This window comes from Chelon labrosus (genome assembly GCF_963514085.1).
Source record: "Chelon labrosus genome assembly, chromosome: 9".
In the NCBI taxonomy this organism is placed as follows: Eukaryota; Metazoa; Chordata; class Actinopteri; order Mugiliformes; family Mugilidae; genus Chelon; species Chelon labrosus.
The window spans coordinates 20772492-20798492 of NC_140359.1; the positions used below are offsets into that span (position 1 = coordinate 20772492).

The window sequence follows — 26001 nt, forward strand, 5'->3', positions numbered from 1 at the left end:
AGAAAGAGATCTGACAAACATCTTGACCACATGACTCTAACCACTCTACTTCCTTTAGATGTTTCTCTAGATTTTTTGACACACCGAAAAAAAAGCGCACACAAGCAAACACACATGCATTTCAACGCTGCGAGCGAATTTTTCCACTTCGTATGAGGAATATGTTTTCTGCCTCCTTTAGTCTTAAACTAAACAAATACAAACAAAAGTGACAAATGATGTGTAACGCTGCTTACTGGAGTAAACTGTATTCTCTGTGAACTTTGTTGTTCACCACATGTTAACTTGCCTTTTTTAGCACAGGCAAACATTTTGCCCCTTCCGACACTCAGGAAATGTGTGCAAAATGACACGCACAAATCCATCCATTCTTCATCTTTGCAGGCTGTGCAAGGTAGCCCTGAGAGTCTCCAGCTCTGCCATATCTCCTACAACTTCAATCTGCCTACATTATCCTCAAGGGCCCTCAAAAATATATCCAAAACAACATATATTACAAGATATATCCAAACAAGATGGCTGAGCTTCCTCAGCTGGCTTCTTAGAACTCACATAGCGGAAATTTCACTGTCCTTCTAGATGCTGCTCCTCCCCGAAAAGCCAATTTCTGCATTTTAACCTCACAGCTGCATGTATCTTCTTGTTAATTTCCTGCTCCATCGAACTTCTGCTCGTAAAATAAAGCTCTCCCAGCTCAAAGGGAGGTAATTCTGAGTATCACAGGTGAGATTTGGCGAAGCTGGCTATTTTCCCGAAAACATTTCACAGTTTGTCACATTTTTGATGAAATGATCAACAAAAAAACAATTCACACCAGCAAAGAAGCAATTATGAGTTCATCAAACTGAACAGTACATCCTCCACTGCTGAGTTTCTGACTGAGACTGTACAAAAACTTGGCAACAAAATTCAGAATAGGGCGAATCGTAAGGTCAGGGAACAGGCACATCTCTAAAGTCTACAAAATACAAGTGGCCTCCACAGTGGTCAGACATTAATAACTCCTCAAGTATCCTTCCTAGACAAAAGAGCACATTTGCTGACATGTCCTGGAAAATGTCTACCTTTCTATGAAAACTAGACGAGCCACTTCTGCAGACACAAAACCGAGAAACCTAGTCAATAAGGACAGCCCAGCAATATCAACCCCTATTATCCTTTATTAATCCCACTTGGGGAAATTAGTTTTCTGCATTTGCAGTTGGAGCAATGGGCAGCCACCTGGTGGGGTTCAGGTACTTGCTGCAAGGAACCTCAGATATGGACGTAGATACGAATGGAACCAGTGTCCTAAAGGTCCCATGAAGTAATGTATTTCTACAGTTTACCTTGCAATCACCAAAAGGAAAGATATAATATTTCCCATTCAGTTATACTCTAATACACAGATCTGTTACCAAACTGGGCTTTCTGGATTGTGTTTCATCATCTCAATGATACCTGAAGCTACCACTTATGTAACACCTTCCATCCAAAACCAAAACAATCGACCCAAAACTCCCTAAATCAGTTAATGAATTTCTTTACCAGCTGCCTAGACTTGAATAACTTACGGAAAACGCAAAAAAATATATATGTATCTTGCGAGAACTTGTGACTCCACTGAAGAGACAAAAAAAAATAGTGGCAGATGAAAAACATCTGCTCAATCTGTCTCACGTTATATTTACACTAGATGATTTCCTTTTAAATTTGCAGGCTTAAACTTGTTAGAACATGACTCATCGTTTTTCCTGTCAAAGAGTCAGTGCTGCCGACTTTGACCAAACACTGGCTACCCCTTAAGCCTATTTTCACACAAGTGTGATGTGTAAGGACTTTCAATTTAAAGGAAAAAAAAGACTTGTGATACTTTATGGACTCTGGTCAGCCTAAAACCAAGAAAAGGCTTCATCATCTAAGAGGAACCCCTATGTTTAAGTAAGTTTACCAGAAAGTAGATCCAGATTTTGCTTTTGTTCTTGTCATGTCACTGGGTTCACACTTTAGATTGGCAGCATTAGCTCTAAATCAAACCCTCTGACTTATAAAGGAACCACAACAAACTGATTTTAAGAAAGTGCAAAGGCCTTCCAGGTGACGTCATATAATAACAGACCCATATAATTCCAGTATGCGTCAGCCGTTTTCAGTGCATCTGATTTGGACACTAGTTGGCACTAGTGAAGCACGTTGTCAATCAACTGTACAGTAAATTAGAACTGGTAACTGAAGATTATAAGGCACTCGTTGAAATGTTTTTTGAGGCGTTAAAACATCATGGTAATTTTTAGGTTGTAGCGTTAAATTGCACAGGATTACAAGTATTTCTAATATTGAGTTAATCCATACATACCCAGCACTGCTGATAATACACAACAAGTAGCAGCACTGTTTTGGTCTGCAGGCTGAGCTCAAATGGGGAACGCTGCAAAAGCAAGAACTGGGTGTGAAGATGGAAAAAAAACCAAACCTCCATGTTAATTCTTGAACGGTCGTTTAGAAGCTGGGTGTGATGCCTCTGGCCATCGCCATCAGCTTATGACCGCTGTGACAACGGTTACACCACAGCTTTTAAGCCTTAATATAAGTGAGGTATGATATGTACAGTTGTCACGAATGGGAAAGTAGCTATAGAGACCAAAACTGTTTTCTGTACCAGGCTATAAACGTGTTTATTTCTGCTGTAAAGTTGGACATTTTGGCGTGGGGGTCTATGGGTAATGACTCACCATTGAAGACAGCCTCAAGAGGCCATTTGTTGAAGCTTTTTGCATTAAAATCAACGTGCTGCTTCACAGTAATTATCTTTTTTCAGTTATCTCTCTTTTGTGTTTTTCTTTGTCAGCGCTGCACCGAGTATCTCTGAGTTTTAGACCACAGGCCCGACAAAAGCAAGCAGACAAAAGTGTGACGAGTACTTTTCTCTGAACTGAAACAAATCTGTGATTTCATAATCTCTGAATAACTAACCGTCCAAAGACCTGCATGCTGGTGCCCAACATGGCTGATTGCAAATCAAGTATCTCTTACAACCTTGCAGGTCAGGGTAAATTTAAACAAAGGACAGAGGCACTGTGGGCTTACATACATATTACATTTCACATTTATCATGCCAACCAATCAAAGGTGTTGTTTGCAGAGGGATTTTCAAATTCAAAACCAACTGGATGACAGCCTGGGTCTCGCAGATGTTTCACCAACCCGACTTTTCTACAAAACATCCCTCAGACCTCCGTGGGCTGCACAAGATCTGGGGATGAAAAATTAAAAGGAGGGGGGACAAGTTCGGGTAGGTCAGCAGTTTAATGAACCAAAGAAAGCAAACATAAGAAAATCTAGTCGCATGCTTTGTTTGCCTTGTTGAGACAAAGGGATTTGTCATATGATATTCACACTAGCCTCATACAGTCCATGTGGTGAACACATATTCAGTGAATACTTAAGTATGCATGTGCGCCCACACACACACATACACAACTGAGTCAGTCATTTCAAGACATTATTTCTAGGTTTCATAAAACTCCATCCCTGGAAAGAGGAAAAGATTTGAGCTTGTGGGTGAGATACTAAGACTGGTGTGATGTAAAATGAAACCCGTATCAAACGAGACAATCTCTGCTCGAAATACTGGTGTCAGCAGAGGCAGACTAGCTACGTGGAAGATCAACACAATTATAATTGGTTGCTCTTTCCATGATGCTCACCGGTCATTCACTTAGCCTGCTTGTTTAAACGGTTATTAAGTATTAGACTTAATAGAGACAAGCTAGAAGCTGTAGACAATTCTTCTATTTCATTAAGGGGATATTTCTATTATCAATGAATCTGGTTTCAAATATAATTGACTAATCATTTACAAAAGCTCTGCATAATGTCTTAAAATGCCTCGTTTTGTTCCACCAATAGCCCCAAACCCAAATATGTTTAGTTTTCTAGTTATGTAAGGATGAAAGATCTGTTATTTTATAAAATGACAAAAAATAATGAGGAAATGATCAATTATCTGACTAACTGTATTAGCATTGTTTTCACTGGTTCTAATTCTGCAATAAAACAATGTCTGATGACTGTTTAGCATGAAATGACCTAGCACGCATGTTGGGATGTTTTTCCACAGAAACCATGAGACTAAAAACTTTGTACAGTACATATTATCTTTAAGACATCTGGAATGAGTGATCTTTTCAACTGTAATTTAATCTGAATGATTTGAGAATTAAATTAAATTCCCCTCAGTCGTGCTGGCTAAGCGGAAAAATAACTGCTTAATGTAACACAATGTGCATTTTAAAAATTTGACCTACATGTCTGTTTATGTCTGTGTGCAACCAGGGAGAAATTTATTTTACAAACTGCAAATGTCGAGTTAAAGAAAAAAATAAATAATAATAATCCAACTTGCCACCGACCTGCAGACACCTCAGACTTGCTCTGTCTGTCCTCACATTTACTGGCTTGTCTGACTAACTGTTGGTCTCCCTTTCTTTCTCGTGTGTCCCCTGCTGTTGTGCTTCCTGTGTCTCTCTCGGTTGGTTTCGTTCTGTTTTTCGTTCAGCTGACTGGGGCCCATGTGTTCGGGGCTTTAGTTGTGGTATGCGACGAGAGCCAAATTAACACTGCATGTTGCCATATGAGAGACTGAAGTACAACAAGTAACACAGAACAGATGGACACCAGAGTCTGGTTGTTGGAAAAATTATTTTCCACTGATGTTGCAAACTCTTCTCTTACTGTCAAGTGAGCAAGAGAGAGAGAGGAAGAGAGAGGGAAAAAATCTGTGAATATGCCTTGAAAGGAAAACACAACACATACTGTATATAAATGCATTTGACTTCCATATAACTCCAATTCTGTTTGTTTAATGAGGCATGGCTCCACATTTGATTTACTAAGAAGTCCCGTCCTTTTTGCTGAAGCCACGAGATAAGGTATCACATGACCCCGAGGAGACGGAAAGGCGAACAGACAAAGCTTTTACCATATATGCCCATATACGTGAAAACATGTGCGAGAATGTACACCAAGGGCACCAACACAAACAGGCGAAGGCCAAGAGCCACAGCCGTACACGGTGTCGGCACATGTACACAAAAGCATGAAACGAACCCATGTGGGAAAGATTAAGACGAGAAGAGCTGGAACAAACACACGCAAACGCACCGACACGCACACACACATATACACAGCTGAGATGAGAGGGATATGAATAAGATGAAGTCCACAGGAGGTCTGAGGAAACAGAGCCGCAATCAGACTGCAGAGAAGTCTGTGGGAACTCTCTCTGCAAAGACAGAATACCACGATTTTCCTGGCAAGACCCTAACCCCGTCTGAAACTTTGACTACTGAACCTCAGATGAAAGGAAAATTAGGACTCACATCTACTTTGGTTAAGAGAAAGTCAAAGCTGAGGAAAGTAAAATATAACTCCTGACAAGAGGCAAGGAAAACAAATACTACTAAATGACAAATAAAGCAGTATTTCTGGAAGACATGCTAAATAAATAAACTTTACGGGAAAAGTACGGGTCGTGGCGTCACTTTGATATTTGAGGCCAACATCGACGGTTGGGGCAAGATAGAGACTTTTAAGATTTCCCCTATAAACCAAGAAGTCTCAGACAACACTGAGGACATTATGTAGACTTCTGCTCTTTTCAGCTGACAAGACAAGATTCACTTCTGCAAACGAACCAGTTACATAGCCTCATCTTTTGTTATTTTGTCATTGCCTCTGAAAAACAACACAGAGCCCAAAATCCTGCTAATATGACAGCCACTGAAAGTATTGAGAGGATCTTGTTACTATTTTTCCTACACTAAAACATTCAAAATATAATAAGAAATTCAATTAGGTAAATATAGTATGTTAGTAATGATTAGTGGAGTGACATTCTGTCATTGGGGGGACAAAAAAAATGCATGAGAGAAGTTTAAAAGTCAGATTTGCAGGAAATTGCTTTATCTGAATGTATCTTCACTTCCAAACCTGCTGCATTCACCAGGTCACCTCTCACATGTCACACCTCCCAGAAATTTCATCAGAATTTTTAACCGACACTATCACTAAATCAAAAACCTTCTTTTTTTTTTTTTTCCCTTTTCTGTTTATGATTAGTTAGTACGTTTTGTAATATTGGTAGTTCTGCTTCCTTTGCAATCAACGAGGCAGAAGATAACACGATCGTTGAACTGAGATACTGAGAACATTTTGTATTACAAACTGATACCAAGCATGTTGGTGTCTGATAAACTTTTAATTCCCAGATCACTTAAAAATGACTTCCTGGTCGTTACTTCACATTTACACCAGTATCTATAGCAATATGTACACACCAAAACACCTGCAGTTTTTTTTAAAAATGCAGTGCTAAATTAGGTGTGAGCGTGTGCTACCACTTCAGATTATGCAGAAGTGAAACTGGCTCCAGTTTTAACTAAAACAGACATTTGTCAGGGGTTGTCCAAAGGGGATGCTGCCATGGTTACGGTTACCTTAAACATTTTCTTTCCTACATTTAAAGTCTGCCTGATAAAAATAGCCAATGATAATGCAACGTGTTGCATAAAATCTGACAGGAGATTATCTTGCAAGTTTACTGCATTTTCAGGCAAATACAAAGGAACTAGCAGCTGCGCCTATGACTGCAGCGTTCTCACGCGAATACATTATCAGTTCCCATGCAGCTTGCTCTTTTGTGCTAAATGAGCTCACTGACATAGCCTCTGTTTCTCACACATAAATAAAAATACACACACACATGAACACTGCCCATGGATCATTATTTTCTGTGAAGCCAAGACGTGTGTGCTTCAACCGGGCATGTAGGTTCACACATGGTTAATGTAAGAGCCCAGAGAGGTGTGAAACCCCAAATTTACATTCACAAAAAGAAACAGTACAACATGCAATGCAGAACATCTTCCTAAACATATTACAGGACGGTGTGTTATACCATAAAAAAACATAAATAATCTTTAAAGGTGTGAACGCATGTGCTGCTTCTAGTGTATGTTAAAATGTACGCATGCTAGTCCACAGTTCTTCTTCCTTTTAAGGTCATTCTCAGGGCCTTAACTATCTGCCCTGCCAAGATTACACACACACACACACACACTCACATACTCACACTCACAGAAGGGAGGGAGAACACTCAGCGCATCAATGCATTTGGCTAACTAAAGCAGCATTGCAAACAGCAAAGGCAAATCCTGCCAATGCTTTCCCATATTGAACAAACATGCACGTAGACGGAGACACACACACACACACACACACACACAGACACACTCTCTGGCTCTATCATCAACTGAATTACCTCACGCACATGGTTAGGGCTGCAGCTGGCTTAGTAGTTGAGGGCTGCTAAATATAAAACACTACAAACACACACACACACACCCTCAGACACTGCATGCATGCAACGTCTTTTTCACGGACCTCTGCTTTTGACCAAGTGCACACACACACACAACTAGTCCTACAGTTCTTATAGACGTCCTTATAGACAATGACGGCACGGACAGCAGTCAACCTAGCTGCCCTGATTACTGGTATGGGACAGTCTTAAGGGAATGGGTGTGCAAGCACATGCAGCCTCGCAGCTGGCCCCATCTGGAAATATTGCATCGTTTAATGCCACGAGGTCTCATGTGGGGAGCCAAGCATACATTTTTGAAAAAAGAAAAAAGAAAAAAAAAACATCCTGCAGTGCTGTGATGAGCTGTCTGCAAGCAGACTCAGAGGAAGGCAATCTGATACGTCTTGTTCCTAACTTACTATAAAAGTGCAAGTTAGTCAAATGCACGTTTTTTGTTTTTTTTCCCAAAGTGACCTTTTTTTATACATATTTTCTGTTTGTTCTCTGGATGTATTGATTATATAGAAGAGAACATGTGACAGGCTGAACCAAACCCCAAACAAACAGGAAACAGTGTAGGAGGTATATCTATTCACCAACGACTAAAAGAAGACATGAATGTTGCAGATTCTTTGATGTAACCGAGCACAAACATGCGACACTGGGAAAATGCTGAGTGACATTAATGTGTAGAAATTACTGTATAATATTGATAATAATAATAATAATAATAATAATCAGATTGAAACAAATGATGGGTCTTAAACAGTGACACTGGTATTCTGCACGCAGCCCAAGTTCTCTGATTAGTGACTAGACCGGTAGAATCACTCTTTGTTGTTTTCAGCTTGGTTAACACAAAAGACATAACAGCACACTGATTTACTTTTCGGCTGCAGCTTATAACCACCGGAGGCAAAGCTGTGATGACAACCACCTTTTAAAACAAGCAGTTTTAGTTTTTTTTTTTTCCTGAGTCAAAGCTAAATGTCATCACAGCTTTTGTGTCTTGTTTTGTCATGTGGCAAAGAGTGCACCAACACGAGGTTCTTAGATGCAGTAAAAACGACCATTTATGAAAACAAAACAAACACCGACAGAGAGAGAGAGAGAGAAAAAAAAAAAAAGATGATTTGAAAAAGGAGGGGGGAAAACCCCTCTGACTAAAACAGCTGGAAACAGGAAATGACTTTGTGCCTTTGAGTGTGTGCATGTGTTTGTGTTTGTTAATTTTGAGTATGTGACGGCGCTTGGCAAAGTTGCATGAACAAACCCTTTAAAGGCTTCTGTGGGTTTCCATCATATTGATGCAAACAGATCTACTGACTTATCTTGTACAGATATGAAACACAAGGTGAGGAACATGCCAGCTGTTAAACGTTTCAGTACTGAGTTCTGAGAAGAAGTCAAGAAAACATTTGCAAGAACTGCAGACACACAATCCTATGAAACGCAGTCCCTCGAAAGCAGGTATCTTTTGTACCAAGAACCATAACAAAAAAAAAGTGGTCAGTGGGGCATAAGTGTAGTGTTGTGGAGCATCTGCTAAAATAAAAGACAGTAATAAAATAAAACCAGTATATAGATTTTTGGTTGTACTTTACAAGTGCACTCTAAAGGCAGAAAGAGCCCCTTTCTCAGTCGCATGTCTTTGCACAAGGAATAGGCTACACCGATCAGACATAACATTATGACCACCTTCCTAATATTGTGTAGGTCTCCCTTCTGCCACCAAAAGAGTTGTGACTCATCAGAGAATGGACATGGGCCTTCTCAGGGTGTGAGGGTATCTGTGCATCCCACAGACACTTTGCCAGTTTGGGATCTAGTGAATTTGGAGACCAGGTCAACACCTTGTGCTGTTCTTTATGTTTCTTTTTTGAGTTGTTCCTAAACCATTTTTGTGTGTGTGCCTGTGTCAGGCTGCATCCGGGTGGGGATGGCTGCTGCCATCGAGGAGTGCCATTGTTATGGGGTGGGGGTGCCTGGTCTGGTCTAGGTAGGTGGTACATGTCAAAGTAACATCCACACCAATGCCAGGGTTAAATCGGGTTAAATCCTGATTTCCTGGCAGAAAGGTTCCACTGTGAATGTGATATAGTACCCAAGACATTTGCACTTCGATTGCATGCATTGACCTTCACGTCTCACGTTTGACAACTCATGGCATAATAGTCGCCTTGCCTAACAGTCTAAACACTAGAACCGTTCTCTCAGACACACCCTGCCTTCACTCCAGACATTTTGACATCTTCTGTGTTGTGCAGAGACTGGAAAAAAACCATATAAACTTGACCTGCAATGTTTTAGCTGTGCATAGTTACATATTTACACCTGCTAATAAAATAAACCTTGAATGTGACGATATTAACCACCATGTGCTCATTTTATGAATGCAACACACAGTATATTGCAGTGTCAACGGAAATGGGTGTGAAGTCTAGCCAACTTCCTTTTTGTAACCATGTCTTTAAAGACACTGCTCTATATATGATCGCACATTGTATGGATTGGTAATCTACTTAATATATTTGACGATGAGTGCAGTAAGAGTGTAGTTAATCATGTATAACAACTGTACATGCGTTTCTACCTTTGGTGGATCGTAGAGCTCCAACTGGTACCGCTCTTCTCCTCGCACTCCTCCCACTCCTCCTACACCTTGAGCATCTCTGATCCTCCTGACCAGCAGGCGGCAGCGTTGCCAGTGGGGCTGAGAGTCTGAGATAGTGTCATCCACCAGCAAGTACCTCAGTTGGCTGTCTTTACAGCAGCCGCTTGCCTCCGACCTCCTCTGCCTCAGGCTGCTGCGTATAAAAGGTAAGCGACCCAGGAGGTTAGAGACTACTCCACGCACACTACGATGTGAAGAAGTTGTGGACGTGGCTTCAGAGTTCAGACAGGAGGAAGAGTGGGAGGAAGAGGAAGAGGATGACACTTCCTCATTGGTGGAGGAAATTCCACCCACTCTGTCACTATTATTTGGGGGACTGCTGTTGGTGGTGATGGGGCTGCTAGGAGACAGGTCCTGGGATGAGCGAGGGCTGGGGGGCCGCCAATTTTTTAAAAACCGCCTTACTGTCTGTTGGATTTGGTTGACAGTGAAATGCGTGACGTCAGCGTTTCCAGGGTTGGAGCCTAAGGAGTCAGACGAGTACCGTGCAGATACCTGGCGGCGATCAGTGCCAGAGACCTCCTCATTGCTACGGCTACGAATCACCAGTGACCCGCTGCGGGATCCGGACAAGGAGTTTCCTGCTGCGCGTCTCAATGGCAGCTCCGGCTCCCGGCTCGCCACCACCGGCTCCACTTTCGGTGACACAGTCAACGGCGCAGCTCCTCCAGTTGGTCGCCCTGCCTCCCGATAGTCCTGCGCCCCAGACGGAGATGTGAGCAAAATTCGACTGATCAGAGCTTCCACTGAAGATGTGGAGGAAGCACTGCCGGAAGCAGCAGAGCATGTGTTCTGGCTGAGGGGAGTGCCGTCTTTGTCGACCTCGCAGCAAAAGTGCTGCTGGAAGAGGTCGGTGAATTGCTTGGAAAAGGTCTCAGGTGGGAGCACATCATGCTGTGGCCGGTCTCTGGCGAAGTTCCGGTAGTGTCCGGCCAGCTGCCGGGCGGTGGCGATGGCATGTAGCTCGCAGAACTCCCTCCAACCTCTTGGTGGCGCTGCCACACCCGGGCCTCCTCCTGCTGTTGTGGTGGTGGTGTTGGCTGGATGGATAGTGTTACCATTCATTGCAGTAACCAGACAGGCTGAGAATCACTGCTGTGTGACAAAAGAGGATTGAAAGAAGAAGAAGAGAGCAGAAAAGAGAAATGAATGGTTGGACAGGAGGTGGGGGTCAATTTGGGGAGAAGAGTGGAGGGAACGGCAATTTAGAAGAAAAAAAGATGGAGGGAAAAACAAAGGAGAGATACGGAAATGTAATTAGATCAAGATAATGTGCAGAGTTGTGCAAGACCTGGAGAACTGAAGATGGAACTGGCTGAACAGTTCAAACACTGAAACAGTCAAAAGTCTGATTTTATCACTGCTCAAACTTTAACAACACAAATCGGATTATATTGGCCAGCAAAAAAAAAACAAAAAAACCTCACCACTGTTACAGTATCTTAATAGATAAGGACAGCCACAGTTCACTCAAAGGACAATGAGTTACCATTCAGTTTGTGGGAAAAACCGTCGACTGATTCGAGCGACTGAATCGATTATTAAACTGCGATGAAATGGAGGACAGGGACTGCAGTATTAGAAATGAATGAAAACAGAAATAAGTCAACCAGACAGACAGTCAATGAGGCCCTGTCAGAGGAAGTACGGTTAGAAAATTTCTCAATCATCCACACCGCCTGCACGGACATCTGTGTGTTTGCATATTTGCATGTGACTCGTTTCAGTATTCCTTCTGTCTTTCTTTTTTATTGTAAATGTTTCCCCAAGAACCCAAGTCAGTGATGGCTGAAGACATCCGCCATAGACTCAAAATGTTGTTGTGTTGTTGTGACGATACAGTGTCTTAAAATGGCCAGCAGGATGTCCCTCTATTTTTTTTTTTTTAAGCTTCTTGTTCGAGACTTTCCTTGCATGTATTGAGGATGTGGTGTTTGGATAGCCTAGGGCAGCTCGGCCCAACACAGTATGTCTCTGCTACTTGTTATTCTCCGTTCCGCGCTTTGTTTCACTTCCCTGCTTCTGTTGGTGCACAGTCATACTGATTAGGTTAATCTTAGAAAGCTTTCTTTCTCAGTAAAAACATGAACAATAATGACGAGATCGTCACGTGCAAATCTAAAGCATCCAAACCGCTTCTTCTTCAACCGCAAAAGAAATACATTATATATAATGAGTTGTGTATAGGAAGTCGACAATGTGCAGCAATTCTTTTCTTCTACACGACACATGCTCTGTCTTGTCTGGCCACGGTTAAAAAAAAAAAAAAAAAAAAGGTGCCAGCGCTACTGTTGTAATTAGAAAGAAATGAGTCAGTGGTTTAAGAGTAAACCACAAGGTTCAGCAGAAAAGAGGAAGCATGCATTCCTGAGTATTCAACGATAACGTTACCCTTGGCCTTCTCTAAAATCACACATCTGCTCGTCCCTTCATGTGTTTCTACTCTGCTATTGCTCCTGAAAGCATCTCTCCCCCCCTCCCTCCCTCTCTTCCGTTCACCTGCTCTGTATTTAACCTGCATTTAACCTCACACACACACAGCATGAGAAGCCATTTGTGCTATTCGCTAATAAAAATGTATGTTACCGACACTTTTTAAAACCTGATGCTTGATTTTTTTAGACCATAGAGATTACAATACTTTAAAGAGAGTAAGTCAAAACACGGAGGAAGCGACTCCAGAGGTAACGTGACCTAGCTTAACTTTATAACTGCTAGCTAGCAAATTTAGACTCAAATGCGATTTATTCACTGATGGCTATATGATGATAGGGTTTTATATTTGTTGATGGTTAATTAAAGCAGTATACAAGGTAAAAATTTTCACCATGAAACACTGGAAGGAGAACACAGACACCTGTATAACCTCAAAAAAAAAATACATCAACATGCATTATATAACAACTAGAGCTCCTTCCTGCTGTACACATGCTTCTTCACACAACGAACTGCTGAGCAACAGCAGAATACGAGTTAGGCTGCAGTAGTACTAACAAGGGTTTATCGTTCTAAAACGTCGACATGTGCCTACAGTACGTACCCTCTTCCTCCAGTGCAGCAGAGAAGGGTCTATTCTAAATACAGGAAGTATGAATGTATGTGTGTGTGTGGGTCGGGGTCGGGGGAGTGAAGGGGAGGGGGGGCACAGACTGTGGTCCAACAGATCACAGAAAACCACAAGAAACAGAAGGGGGAGTGTCGTTGTGGTCGGGCCAAACATGGAGCAACATGTCTCGTTATCTCTCGGCTAACATCTCTCTCCGTGTCCTGTGCGACGACATTCAGAGATGAAAAAGTTGCGAGTTGTTGAGATCTTGTCGATCAATAAACCCACTAGTTTTATTTTTTGTTTTTTTTAGTATCACGAAACATGGCAGGGGACACATACGTCAATGAGGGAGTGAAAAGTTGGCATTATGAAATATTGCGTCACTAAAGTTCCTGGATGTGTCCTGTCACAACAACTAATTCCCTTCCTGTACTTTTCAGAGCATGCTCAGTGCGTGCCCTCTTGTGCCCCTCCAGCTGGCCCCCCCAAACGCAGTTTCTATCTGCCTGGCCAGCCCAGCGATGACTCAGCACTGGCTGACTACAGAACACACACACACACACACACACTCACATATATATACAGACACACACTTCCTCTCGCCGTATCCCTCAGGGGGCTTGGCCGTCTCAGTTCCCAGGGTTATCCCTTACTTTTCATCCTCTCTGTCCTCTGGCACGAGGATCCCCAGATGTGTTTGAATTCATTGCTTCCTTTACTTGTACCTCAACTGTGCGCCACATTTAAGTTGTGAGTGAAAACGAGAATGCTCATCTAGTTTTGCGTCTCCCGTCTCCTCTCTTATCCGGGACCTCTAACCTCAGCTTTGTTATTCTATTATTGTTTTGCTAGACAGCATTCAGCAGGAGATGATGACAGAAAAAAAAAAAAAAAAAAAAGAGGCAAATTCAAACACTCTAAATGGAAAACATTCCTGCGCACCAGAGTCAAAGTTCCCACATTCCTGCTTTTCTTTCTTCCTCACCTTACTCATCGCTGCCGTCTCCTCTTCCTCTACAAAGCCTACATTATTCTCTGACACACTCACACTGGCACACTGATTGCTTTCTTCTTCGTCTCTCCCTCGCGCTCTCTCTCTCTCTCTCTTTTTCTCTCTCTCCCTCTCTCTCTCTCTCACTCTCTCATGTGCGTTACAGAAATCTGGCACAGCTTTTCCTACACATCGACACCACAAGCAGCCTGAGAAACTGCTGCACTGAGCAACTGTGGCCAAGCAGTGAATGTCGACATCGGCTGCAGAGTAAAAAACCAGTCGAGGCAGACAAACGCTACTGTCTGAACGCCTGTGAAGCTAATGATACTGCGAGTTATTTAAAACATACAAACAGATGACAGCTACCACACGAAAGTCACTTTTGCACATGTCAAACAAGTACTAGAAAACGTCTTCCAGGAAAGCAGCTCGAGACTGACTGACATTTGGCATGAGGTCTACTAGATGGAAATACAGAAGTCAACAATTATGGGAGTTTTTAAAGTGTTAAAGCAAAAAAAAAATAATCAACTGTGGCTGTTAAGGGGCAACGGGGAGACAAAATCTCACTTTGCACTGTGATCAAAGAGCTAGATGTGTTAGCTCAGCCCTGTACCAAGTCATGATGAAAGACACCAAAATGGGCGGCAGAGCTCGTACCTTCCCTCATGACTTTGTGGCTCCAGACGTGGAACTAAACTCCCTTTTTGCTGGTACAGCCTAGAACTGATTTTAATCAAGCAGGAAGGAAACAGGATGCGTGAAACACACACGTGAATTTATCTCGTCAGCGTGAGTAACCTCATGACTCGATCCTTAACAACACAAGCTCGGGATGCATTAAACGTGTGATGCTGTGGTATGTCGTTCCCCATTAAGTGGGCAGACTCCAAAATGGAAGAGCTGCCTACACTTAAACGGCATCCTGGCTGTGGCCTACTGGGAGCAGAGCCAAAATATAATTTCCTTGAAAACTAGCGTTGCTTTTGAAGTACACACGCTGCCAACACAAACATTATCACTGTACCATTGAGACTACAAAAAGAGGGGATGTTTTTGTGCAAACCCAGGAAAATTAAATCAACAAAGACTCAGGCTTAAACAACACGTAGATAGTTATCGGTGATGCTTGTGGAAGCCCGAGTGCTGGGAGGTCCTATTTATATCTCAACAGCCTGGTATCTGCGCTCACACGACGCTGGGTGCTGGCTGTTGGAACGGCTCGTATGATGCAACAGACACATAGACAAGGACACAAAACCTGTCTCTGAGTTTACAGGCTGTGTATTCATAGACATCCACCATAGTTTTTAATGCCGAGGCCTGACCAAACTGGCTTAAGGTGCAGTACTTGTAATGGCCACTAGATGCTAGATGAGGAAAAGAAAGTCAAACCAGGTGGAAATAATAAACATATCCGATATTTCACAAGCTAATTTAATAATCAGCGTTTAAAAGGAAGGTTTCTGGTCTACTAAGTGGATCTTGAGGCTTCTGCGAGTGTCCGTCTGCGACTGTCAACCATTAAAGTAATTTTGAACTAAAATGGCATTGAGATGGAGAGATGGAGATCTCTTTGGGGTGTAAGCTGAACAAAAACCAATCTGTGAATCTGTTGTGGTAATTTGGTAAACATGGTAGTTTACAACCCTCGTTCGCTCCAGCTGAGGATATCAGGTGAGTTTTCACTCGTGCAAAGAGCAACAATAGATAACATTATCAACTAGATGAATTATAGTGTGTCTGTGTGGGTTCTCTCCGGGTACTCCGGCTTCCTCCCACCGTCCAAAGACATGCTCGTTAGGTTAATTGGTGTTTCTAAATTGGCCGTAGGTGGACTGGGGACTTGTCCAGGGTGTACCCCGCTTCTTGCCCAATGACAGCTGGGATAGGCTCCAGCCCCCTCTCCCCCCATGACCTCCCTGAGGACAAGCGGTTACAGAAAATGAATTACAGTGCATATCAGCTTGCCTTCCCTAGAAACTGTGTTGCTCCTGACAGCCTAACTAAACTCCTTTTCATGCACACAAGCTAAATGAAGATGTTAAACTGAATCGATTCAGTTCCAGCATCGAACAGCTACAGAAACTGAAATAATGGCAGCAGATAGCACATCCAGCCTCAAGTGTGTTTCGCACATAACAATGCATGACATCACAAACATTACCATAAAGTTATTATCTCAGAGTCATACTTAGGCATGCCCACACATCGCATTGTAATGTGACGAGTTACTTTAACACACACAAACATACAGATGATGTGTGTCAGCAACTGGTCTACATGTGCACATTTGCACCTTCAAGAGCTGTTTGGGTTGTTCATGGCTGTAAAAAAAAATAGGACATGCTCCTAACTGTCATATTCATTATGTTAAAATGCAATTTACAGCGAGCCACATCCGTCTGACCTTTATATAGCCCTTGCCTTATTACCGAGATCAGCCGGATCCAATCTATTGCTTATGACTCAATTAATCTGCATGGCATCTAGGCTCGCTGAGACATCAAACACTCCAGCTTTTCCCGTAAAAACTGGAGTGGAAAAAATAAATAAATTACAAAAATAAAACCAAAAAAAACGCAGCAACATGTGCATCAGAGGGTCTGGAATGAAAAACAGATTTAGTTACCACCTCTAAATTTTCATTCTCTGACTCACTGAATTAATCACAGCACTATGGATAAATTTACCAAGCCGGGAGAGAGTAAGAGATTGTGTGTGGGAGTTATTAGAGGAGAGGGGGGGGGCAGAAAAGGAAGAGGAGGAGACAGAGAAACAAGAGTCACAAGGACAAAGAGAAGGAGAGATCTGTGGATAATGAGAGGGCAGGCAGGAAGTGAGAATAACAGGCAGAAGAAATGCGACAGGGGGAGGAGATCGCAGCCAAGTTTGTGGGTGAAGGTCCAGGTGGCAGAGCAAGAGGCGAACAGAGCAAAGGAGCTCCTCTGCTCTGCCTGGGTGGGTAGCAATCACTGCAACAGGAAGCCCTGCCCTGCCCTGGCAAGCAGCGACCAGTGCACACATGCAAAGACACTGTGCACACAGAAAGAACAGAGCTCACGACATGCACCCTTACGTCAGGGGTGGAAACACGACTAGAATATTAAGCACAAGAGCCGTTACTTAAAATATTACACCGTGAGCATGATGAAAATACATTTGCGGTGAAAGACACAAGCTAAAATAAAAAATATAAAAGTACAACTACCAGTTCGTCTTATAAAGTCTGGTAAAGGTGTAGCAGGGTGACAGTCATGTAAGTAACAAGAATTATTTGCAGAAAGAAGAATATTTGCACTAAACAACAATAAGAGGTTGCAGGGATGAACTAATACCAAACTGATCTGATAATCTGCTCATGTAGTTGTATTTGTAAAACAGCTCGGATACAACAGAACCCAACACCCCTTTTCAGCACTGTAACATTAACCTCTCGTTAGCTATGCAGGTAAGCAGTGCTGTTCATGTGTCATGTTGTGCTCAGGGAGGAAGCCAAAAGACTTGATCAAGTCCCTGAGTGACACCGGACTCCCTGGCCTGCCATGTGTCACTCACACCCTTCAGAGGACTGTTAACAAGAGATTCGGGCTTTAGTCGAGCTATGAAATAGTGAGACATTTTAAACTTTGCCCCCTGCAGCCGAAATAGATTCAGGTGCACCTCGACCAGCCTAAAAAAATACTCCAGCAGGATGTGCTGGCCTGCTGAAACAGCAGCATTTAACGCACGATTCATGCAAATGAATCGCTTTTTGAAAATCTGTTAACATCTCTTCTGTTCAGAAAGCTCTCCGCTCTCAGCTGTGTGCTTGATCGGATGGCAGCTCCATTCACGTTCACAGTAAACGCAGATAACTTTGTTCTTGTCAAGGGAAGCATCCGGCAGGGTTCTGAAGTTGAACTTGCCGTTCAAAAGACCCAATTCTTCATCAGTTTCTGCTTTGTTTTTGTCTTCCTACTTGCTGATTTCTTCTTTTTCTTTTAAAGATTTGGGGGATTTTTGACCGTTTTGACAATGCAGAGTGTATTACTGCTCTCCGCCGGGTAACTTGAGGTGCTCAAAGGAATTCGCATCAATTTTGACAGCCCTTGTAGATTTGATTGTTATTTTTATGCTGAGTGTGATATTGAGTATCCGGGAATTTCAATAGTATTGGTAGCATCATATAGCCTGTAAGCCAGCCTGAAGTTCCCCTGCTCACAAAATTTTGCTGGGGAAATTTTGGTCTGGAGTCTGATCGGAATCCGTTATGCCAAATCTGCCGGGGCAAATACAATCATATGGGCGGGTTTTTCTGCTGTAATCAACAGAAGAGCATCATCTGAGCGCCGTTGAGTATAAACATAATACAAATATAATATAATACAAATATATCCAATTCCATGCAGAGATATTTATTGTTCTGTATCTGTTAAAACACGCCCCATAATGAAATCCACATGGCGTGTTTATCGTACCCTGATAAGAACTGAATTCTGGCTACGCCGTGCCAACTGCAATCCCTTGTTTGGCACATAAACACAGAAAATGTTTAAAAAGAACCAGAAAATATAGAAAATAAGACCACATCACATCTGTGGAGGCTACGGTATCGAATCTAACACCTTACATAAACACAAACGAGATTCAAACAAAATACAAGATGGACATAGATAAGTACGAACCCTCAAGCCACTATTATGCAAGTCTGTTTTCAGGACAAAAGGCCAGGACTTCCCACCAATACAGTCACTATTCAATATTGTTATGACAGCCAAAACAGCCTGCTCCACTGGTAGCCAACACACGAGTTAACACGAACTGACACCGCGTGACCTTTTTCCATCCCTTTCACTTCATGTTTTATACTTGACTGCAACGGGCTGCTGTGCATCAAGCAAAAGTGGCACAATCTACCATCAGCTATATGCAGCTAACAGTATGTTTTTAAATGTATTCTTTCTTTTATTCTGTTGCCTGATTTATTGGTACATAAATGAAGAGAGCAACTTGAAAAGGACCCACACTTGTAAGGTTGGGATTGGCTGAGGTTCGGTGTTCCTGTTTGTGTGAAATGAGATGTGAAAGAGCTTTGATAATAAGCAGAGCAGAAAGCGAGACGCACACAGCTTACATAATTGAAGAACATATTGTAAAGGAGGAAGTAGTGCTGAAACATGAGATAACCTCGGCCTTTACTTCCCATAGCCAGAAGAAAGAATCAGCTGATTCAGAGTTAAACGAGACAGGGGAGAGCCTGCAGCTACACCGCCACTAACATAAACCACCAGCAAATGTTAAAATGTTTGTTCTAGATGCACAGATCCATAAAACAAAGACATGGAAACTTCTCGCTAGAGATCGTTTGTATAACACGATATTTATAAAGAAAAATTACTGATACACCAACATAATGCTCTGGGACAAGAGCAACCTTTAATCCAGCGTGTTTGGCATTCACTGTAGCTCTTACAGCTACAAAAAAAAACACAACAATAGAGCAGAAAAAGTCACTTCCGCAAAATTATTTCATTTACATTGTTCTTTCAACGGTCTGCATCTTAAAGCTTAAGTATTCGTGCAGAGGTAGTAACATCTTTTGTGTCGCACGCACAGTGTTCTTGTTATATGCATAGGCGGCATAGTACATAGGGTTTTGTTTTGGTTCTCTTGCTCAGCCCTACATTCCCACAACAATAACACAATGCTGCTATTCTTAAGACGCACAGAAATAAAGACCAGCTACTTTCTGGCTATTTCCTGTGGTCTGGGAACTCAAGAGAGCCAGGCAGGTTGGGAAAGAAGCAAAGCTAAAGGGGCTGGATGTGAACGATAAGAAAGAAATCACACGGCATCAGAATGTCCACTTTCAGCCCTGCTGTGCGAAACAAACCTCAAAGGTAAACAGTATATACAGTACGATGACTATACACCGAACCCCCTAAAAATTCCGCCTAACAAGCATCCTTCCAGCTGTCCGGCATCCTACCAGTGACTAATACAAACCATCTTTGCGCAGTTTGCAGTCTATCATTATCGTGCAAAGACAGATCCTGGCATGTCAAGGAAATACTAAAGTAGAGGGCTCACAGGCAAAAAAAAATGAAAAGTTTGGCTTTGGCTGGATGGATGGATGTGATGTGTGAGGGAATGAGGTCAGTAGCGACTGTCAGGCATCAAACAAACACTAAGGGACTCTGAGCTGACAAACTCAAAGTGATATTAGAAGAACACATATTGCAATCAGGCCTGGGAAACGTTAGGCTGCTGTAATTTTTCAACTGTGATCAAATGTCACAATGTGATAAATGAACTGGAACCTGTTATTTCAGGCGTCCGTTCGACCGGTGTTTCCTGTCGAGATTTCCAGAAGCAGACGTTAAGGGTTGAGCAACATGGACAAAATATACATTGTGAAAAACAATTTGTATGGTATTTAAGTTTTCAGATGTAAATATAATGTTTATCTTGTGCGGTAAAAGGAACAAGAAACATCTGTATGTTCAAGATCTACGTATCAAATGTTAAATTATTCTTTTAAACCAAACCCTAATTCTGAAACAACCTGATTACCGAAACTATAAGTGACCACATCAATACTTCTACTGAACAATTACAAAAACTGAACTGAAACTTCCGTTTGAAAAGGTCAGAATTTGAGTGGACTGACCTGAGCACATTTATGGATCTAAATGAAGAGCAGCTGAAAACATGCACTGGATCTTTTTCCTGCACACACACGTCGAGTCCTCGCAAAATAAACACCGACTGGCATGAATATTACAGGACATTAAATACACACACGCACGCTGAATAACCAAACAGTTTGAGTATGTTTCTCAGCTACAAAGCCACCAAACGCTGACCTCAACTTCTGACTGGAACCCTTAAACACAGGCTTAGTTTCTGAAAAGTTGACAACAACAATCCATCATTCACAACTTGGCTGAGTCAAATCTCTACAATTCAGCCAATTCAAGCATTCAGGGGCTGTTCCAGCCAGGGAGAGCACGACAGACATCTCTGTCTGAAATCCGTGAGCACTTTATGAATGAGTCAGCCCCGCTTGTGATGTGTTTCTGATTCATTGTGAATTGTGAAGATGCATGATATTATTCAAGACGTACGACATTATATTATGTGCATGTGTAAGTGTGTGTGTGGGAGTTGTTCAGGGGGTTTGGCAGAGAGATAATTGGCTCCTTCAGTCACTCTGATCGGACGTGAATCATCTGCAGGCATCTGACTTCCTGGAAGGCTAATTCAGGAGTTATAAACTTTTCCACATTGGGGCTCATGAGGAGCCAACAGAGGAGTTTCAGTGTTGGCTGTTACAAAATACCTCTTTCTGACACAGAATCATTACCCAAGAGTCCCATTTCTCTGCAGAGACAGCAAATTCTGTGCTCATGCTGGGAATTAACTTATGTGACATGATGCAAATTGGGTATTCTGCGTGAGAACGTGACCCTAGTTTCACTTCAACTGAGACGCGACTCCCATTTCTGCTATCACGCAAACAGAAAAAGTTATTTGGTATGTGCATGTATGCACGGCTGTAATGAGTACTGGCGAGCTGAATTAACTGCACAGACAAATTGCTGCAGCTCTACATTATTCAGTTGTATAACGGCGAGAGGAAAAAAAACTAAAAATATTCAGGCCGTGTTTCCCTCTGAGGAGTGATAGGGCAACTTGAGAAAAAACAAATAGTCCCAGTACATCCTCACTGCACACAGACACAAACACAAATCCATTAATGTCTTGCAAATGTACAGCCTACAAGCACACACACGTTTAAAGCGACATCCTCATACTGCTGCAGCTAAATCGGGCCTGTAATCAACATTCTTCTAACGGCAAGAACAGGGGCGCATTGGGGTAAACACACGCAAACACACACACACAGCCTCTAATTATTGCTGCTTTGGAAAAAAAACACACACACAGGCATGAATGTGTATACCCCCAAACACTTGCAGAAACACTGACTTGTCTCTTCTTTTTCCCTCATTCATTTTTTTTTTGTTTTTTTGTTTTTTTAAATCCTACTCCCGCCTGCCTGCAATTAGTTCTGTCCCACGTCTCCACCTTCGCCTACTTCACCCTCCTCTCCTCGCCCTACAGGGCCACCGTGGGTCGGACCTCTCTCGTGGTCTCATCAGTGGATTTCTCAGAAGCCCTGAGGGAAGTGGAAGAGCTGCAGTTCGATAACATCTCAGTTTAAAGACATGGCATGGCGTTGTCTGATCTACAGCTGATAGGCGAAGCTGCAGACTTCACTGCTTTAATTTTTAAAAAGTCTGCAGCACATATCGTCTGCATACATGTAAATCAAACACGCACAATGCTTCAAAAACCGTTTGCAAAAATCGGAACTGCTAATGTCTCAACACTAAGCAGCTATTTTCTTTCCAGGAAATACGTCTGAGACTGCTTGTAAGACAGCACTGTGTTGTGGTGCACAAAACCAACCAAGTAATCATATTATAATCACGCTGAACAAGGTCATGCTCTTCTGTGGAGCGAAGCCAACATTTCTTTGTTAGCAAAAAAAGTGAAGCAGAGTGTCTATTATAAGCTGCAACATTCATAAAGTCATAGAATTTAAGAGCAATTATTTCTCTTTTTTTTAAGGTTTTATTGTATGCACCTATTATACGAGTATCAGACATCAAGGAAAGCCTGTAGGCAAGAAAATGATTAGATTGATTTACGAGTGTGCAAGCAAATTAGGAATCTGGGCGTCCACCAAACGTTTAAATTCACAGACAGCCTTTTGCCTGGGTATCACACAGTCAACACTGTCTGCATTGGAAACTTCACGTACATTTCAGCTGGCGTGACTTCCGCAAAACAAAAAAAAAAAAAAAAAAAAAAAAGGAGGCACGTTTTTATATCATCTGTGCTTCAGTGACTCAAGGTGCGCCGACTGTTGTATGCAAATGACTGAATCATCGAAGAACGCAAACCTCAGCAGAGGGCTGGGATTGCTGCAGAAGGTAAACATTACTGTTCGAATGTATTTCCGTGCATCTTAGATTAATTTTCAAAAAAACAAAGGCCTGGCATTATGGCAGGGTGATCAATGGTGACGATACATTTGATACTGCACTATGCTATAATAAGACACTACGAATTTGTCAGCCATGATTTTGCAAATTATCATTTAAAGAGAAGTAGCTGTATTTAGGTCATTGTGGGTAACACCACCCCGATTGCAATACGAAATAGCCCATTTCAGAGTGCGATACACATCGTTTGATTGATATTAATGATGCATCAGTGTCTAAGAGGAATATCATGTTGTATCCGGTTAAGGTGGGGTTGATTGCATCTACTTTATATTGTGTTGGACAGCTTGGTCTACAACAAAGCAAATAAATGTGGTCATAATTTCTCTTGTGCATGCATCTTAAAATGTATTTAGTTTTTAATCGCTCCATCACACACCAATTACTCAAAATAGCATATCTCTCTCTCTATATATATATGTTAATTCAACTGTGTTTTCATATTGCAGTGTTAGGGCTACAATAGAGCAAATAAATGTAGTCAAATAAAGAAATTCCCTTGTATGAACACATAAAGTATCTCAAACCATATTTAGTTACCTTCCATCCCTCCTAGCTACTATATCTGCCTTTGATAACCAACACAACTACACACCTGTTGATTCAGAGTGTGAAAAGCCAGGCAACCTTTACACTGAAACAACATCTTCTAATTGCACACACACGCATATATCTTTGCAAGATCCTGCATTAATGATAGGCCCTTACCATAAACTCAACCACCACAGCTGAAGGCCTAATCTGAACCTTAAACTCAAGGCTGAAAGTCTAAGGCTGTAACTGTCCCTGACAAAGACAGACGTGAGCAGCCAGGAGCCACAAATAGAAGCGAATCCTCTCCAGAACTCACACACACACCAAAATTACCGCTTTGATTTACGGACAACACAACACTGGACGGTGACAAGAACAAGTGGCTGCTCCCAGCTTGATCTTGTCCTCTGTCCAGCCGGGCTTGACCACTGACCTGAGCATGCGCACACTGGCTCCGGCAGAACCCGCTCACACTCACTTGCCAGTTAATTAGGTACACTAGTGAAAATTAATGCATTCTAACACAGCAGTCCTGCACTACGTCGTAGCTTCGTGAATGATACGGTATCCAGCATTTGGTTTTGCAGGCTGTGGTTTGTAGCGCTGCTGCATTGTATTGTGTTGCGTGCAAAAAAAACAAAAATGTTTCTATTATTCACTTCAGACAGTGAGGCTAGGCTAAATAACAGAAGTCCTTAATTCAATCCAGTTTAACACAGCCACAACAGTTGAATTAGCACCTGTCTTACACTGTTTGTCAACATAAACTCAACATTATCAGTTCAGGGCTGCTGTATTAGAAAGCACCGGTGTACCTAATGTTTTGGCAAATGTGTGTGCAACAGAGTTAAAATCTCAGATTGTTAATTTCTGGTGGATATTTACTTTTTAAAAAAAAAAAAAATCTCCATGTTTGGTAAATTAAAATACGTCTCAATGAGTTTAGTATTGCGTCATCACCATGGTGACCAGTATTGATCGGTTTAGTAAAAACAGAAATTCACTCAACTTTAGTGCAAAATTACTTTTTTTTAAAAAAGCACATGTTAGTTAAATGGTATTGCTTTTTTTTTTATGACTAATGTTTTTATTTTGGGGCAAAATAATTAAATATCTGCTCCAGCTCCACGGAGCCCTTTAAAACCCACGCGAGCACATTTTTCGACGATTAACAATAGAGAAAATATGTCACTTTTAGTTGAAGCCTTGTCCACTTCTACTGCTGCTATTTTGGGATTAGTCCTCTCGTGGTTAAAAGGCTAATTTGAGTGATGTTAGGACATTTTTAAGACAAGCAGAGGATAAAAGTTGACAAGAGGCTCAGTCCTCCACAACATATATACTCACGTTCTCCGTTATCTCGGACGGGCACCCACCGCAGCACGACGACTAACCACCAAGTTGGATTTCGCATAACGGAAATGTGTTGAAAAGCGTCTAAAGTTAAGTCTAAACGACGTCGGCGAGGAGGAGCAGCGGCGGAGACTGGACATCAGAAGAAAGAGCTGCATCCTAAAAAGCCCGTCGCTTTCTGTCTCATTGTGACTGCATGCGCCCGCTCCTCCGCTAAAAAGAGGAAAGAAAAAAAACTTTCAGCCACGAACTTGACGCGGAAAAAAAGTGGCGACTCCTCATTTCCGCTGTCAAAAAAAAAAAAAAAAAAAAAAAGTAACAGTCCAAGCTATGTCAAGCGCGAGAAAATACACGACTTCCGGTTGTGTTTTCAAAATAAGACGCACACACCTATGCGTTTGTAAGAACTAGAAGAGTTTAATTTGTGCAGCCACATAATAATTTTATAAATTATTGTAGTCTAATGCTATAAGATGTGGTATCAGACACAAAGCAGCGTTTGTATAAAGTAGTTCACTGGTCGTACATATATATATATATATAAATGTATATTGTATATTGTTTATCTAATTGCATATTTTATATATATACCTTTTATATATTGTACCTTACTTTTAATTTTAATCTTTTGACCCTTTGCTGACTACAAAACCTCCCGTCTCTGTGTAATGATGCCGCTGGACACCGGATTTCAAGGATTCAAGGATTCAATGAGTTTTTATTGTCGTTGCACACATGTTGGTACATGAGGTGGAACAAAATTAGTTACCCTGGTCCCGTTGCAAGCCAAAGCAGACACAGTAAAGGTAAAAAGTATAAAAATAGAATAAAATTAGGCAATAGAAAATGCATGAATTTGCCACAGGATAAATAAAGTATCTACTTATTTGTTTTTTAGTAATTTAATTTCTAATAAACTTGTTAAAATAGCTTTAGATAGTCGTTCATCATACTGAAGACTGTAGACTGTTTCTGTGCTTTTATTTTGAAACAAACTAA

At 41.8% G+C, this 26001-nt stretch overlaps 1 protein-coding gene across 2 annotated transcripts in view; it reads right to left on the bottom strand.

Annotated features, from left to right (window-relative positions):
• sh2b3 (SH2B adaptor protein 3) overlaps nucleotides 1-25464 on the bottom strand; it is a 46267-nt gene extending 20803 nt beyond the window's left edge. The window contains exons 1-2 of one of the 2 annotated variants that reach the window (XM_084551060.1): nucleotides 24997-25464; nucleotides 9936-11108 (exon numbers count right to left, since the gene is read on the bottom strand). In XM_084551060.1, the coding sequence (XP_084407186.1) occupies nucleotides 9936-11081 (1146 nt within the window). In that variant the 5' untranslated portion in view covers nucleotides 11082-11108; nucleotides 24997-25464. Of the gene's footprint in view, nucleotides 1-9935; nucleotides 11112-24996 lie in introns of both variants that reach the window. The other variant, XM_084551059.1, reaches the window with a different exon arrangement.
• Nucleotides 25465-26001: the final 537 nt, after the last annotated feature.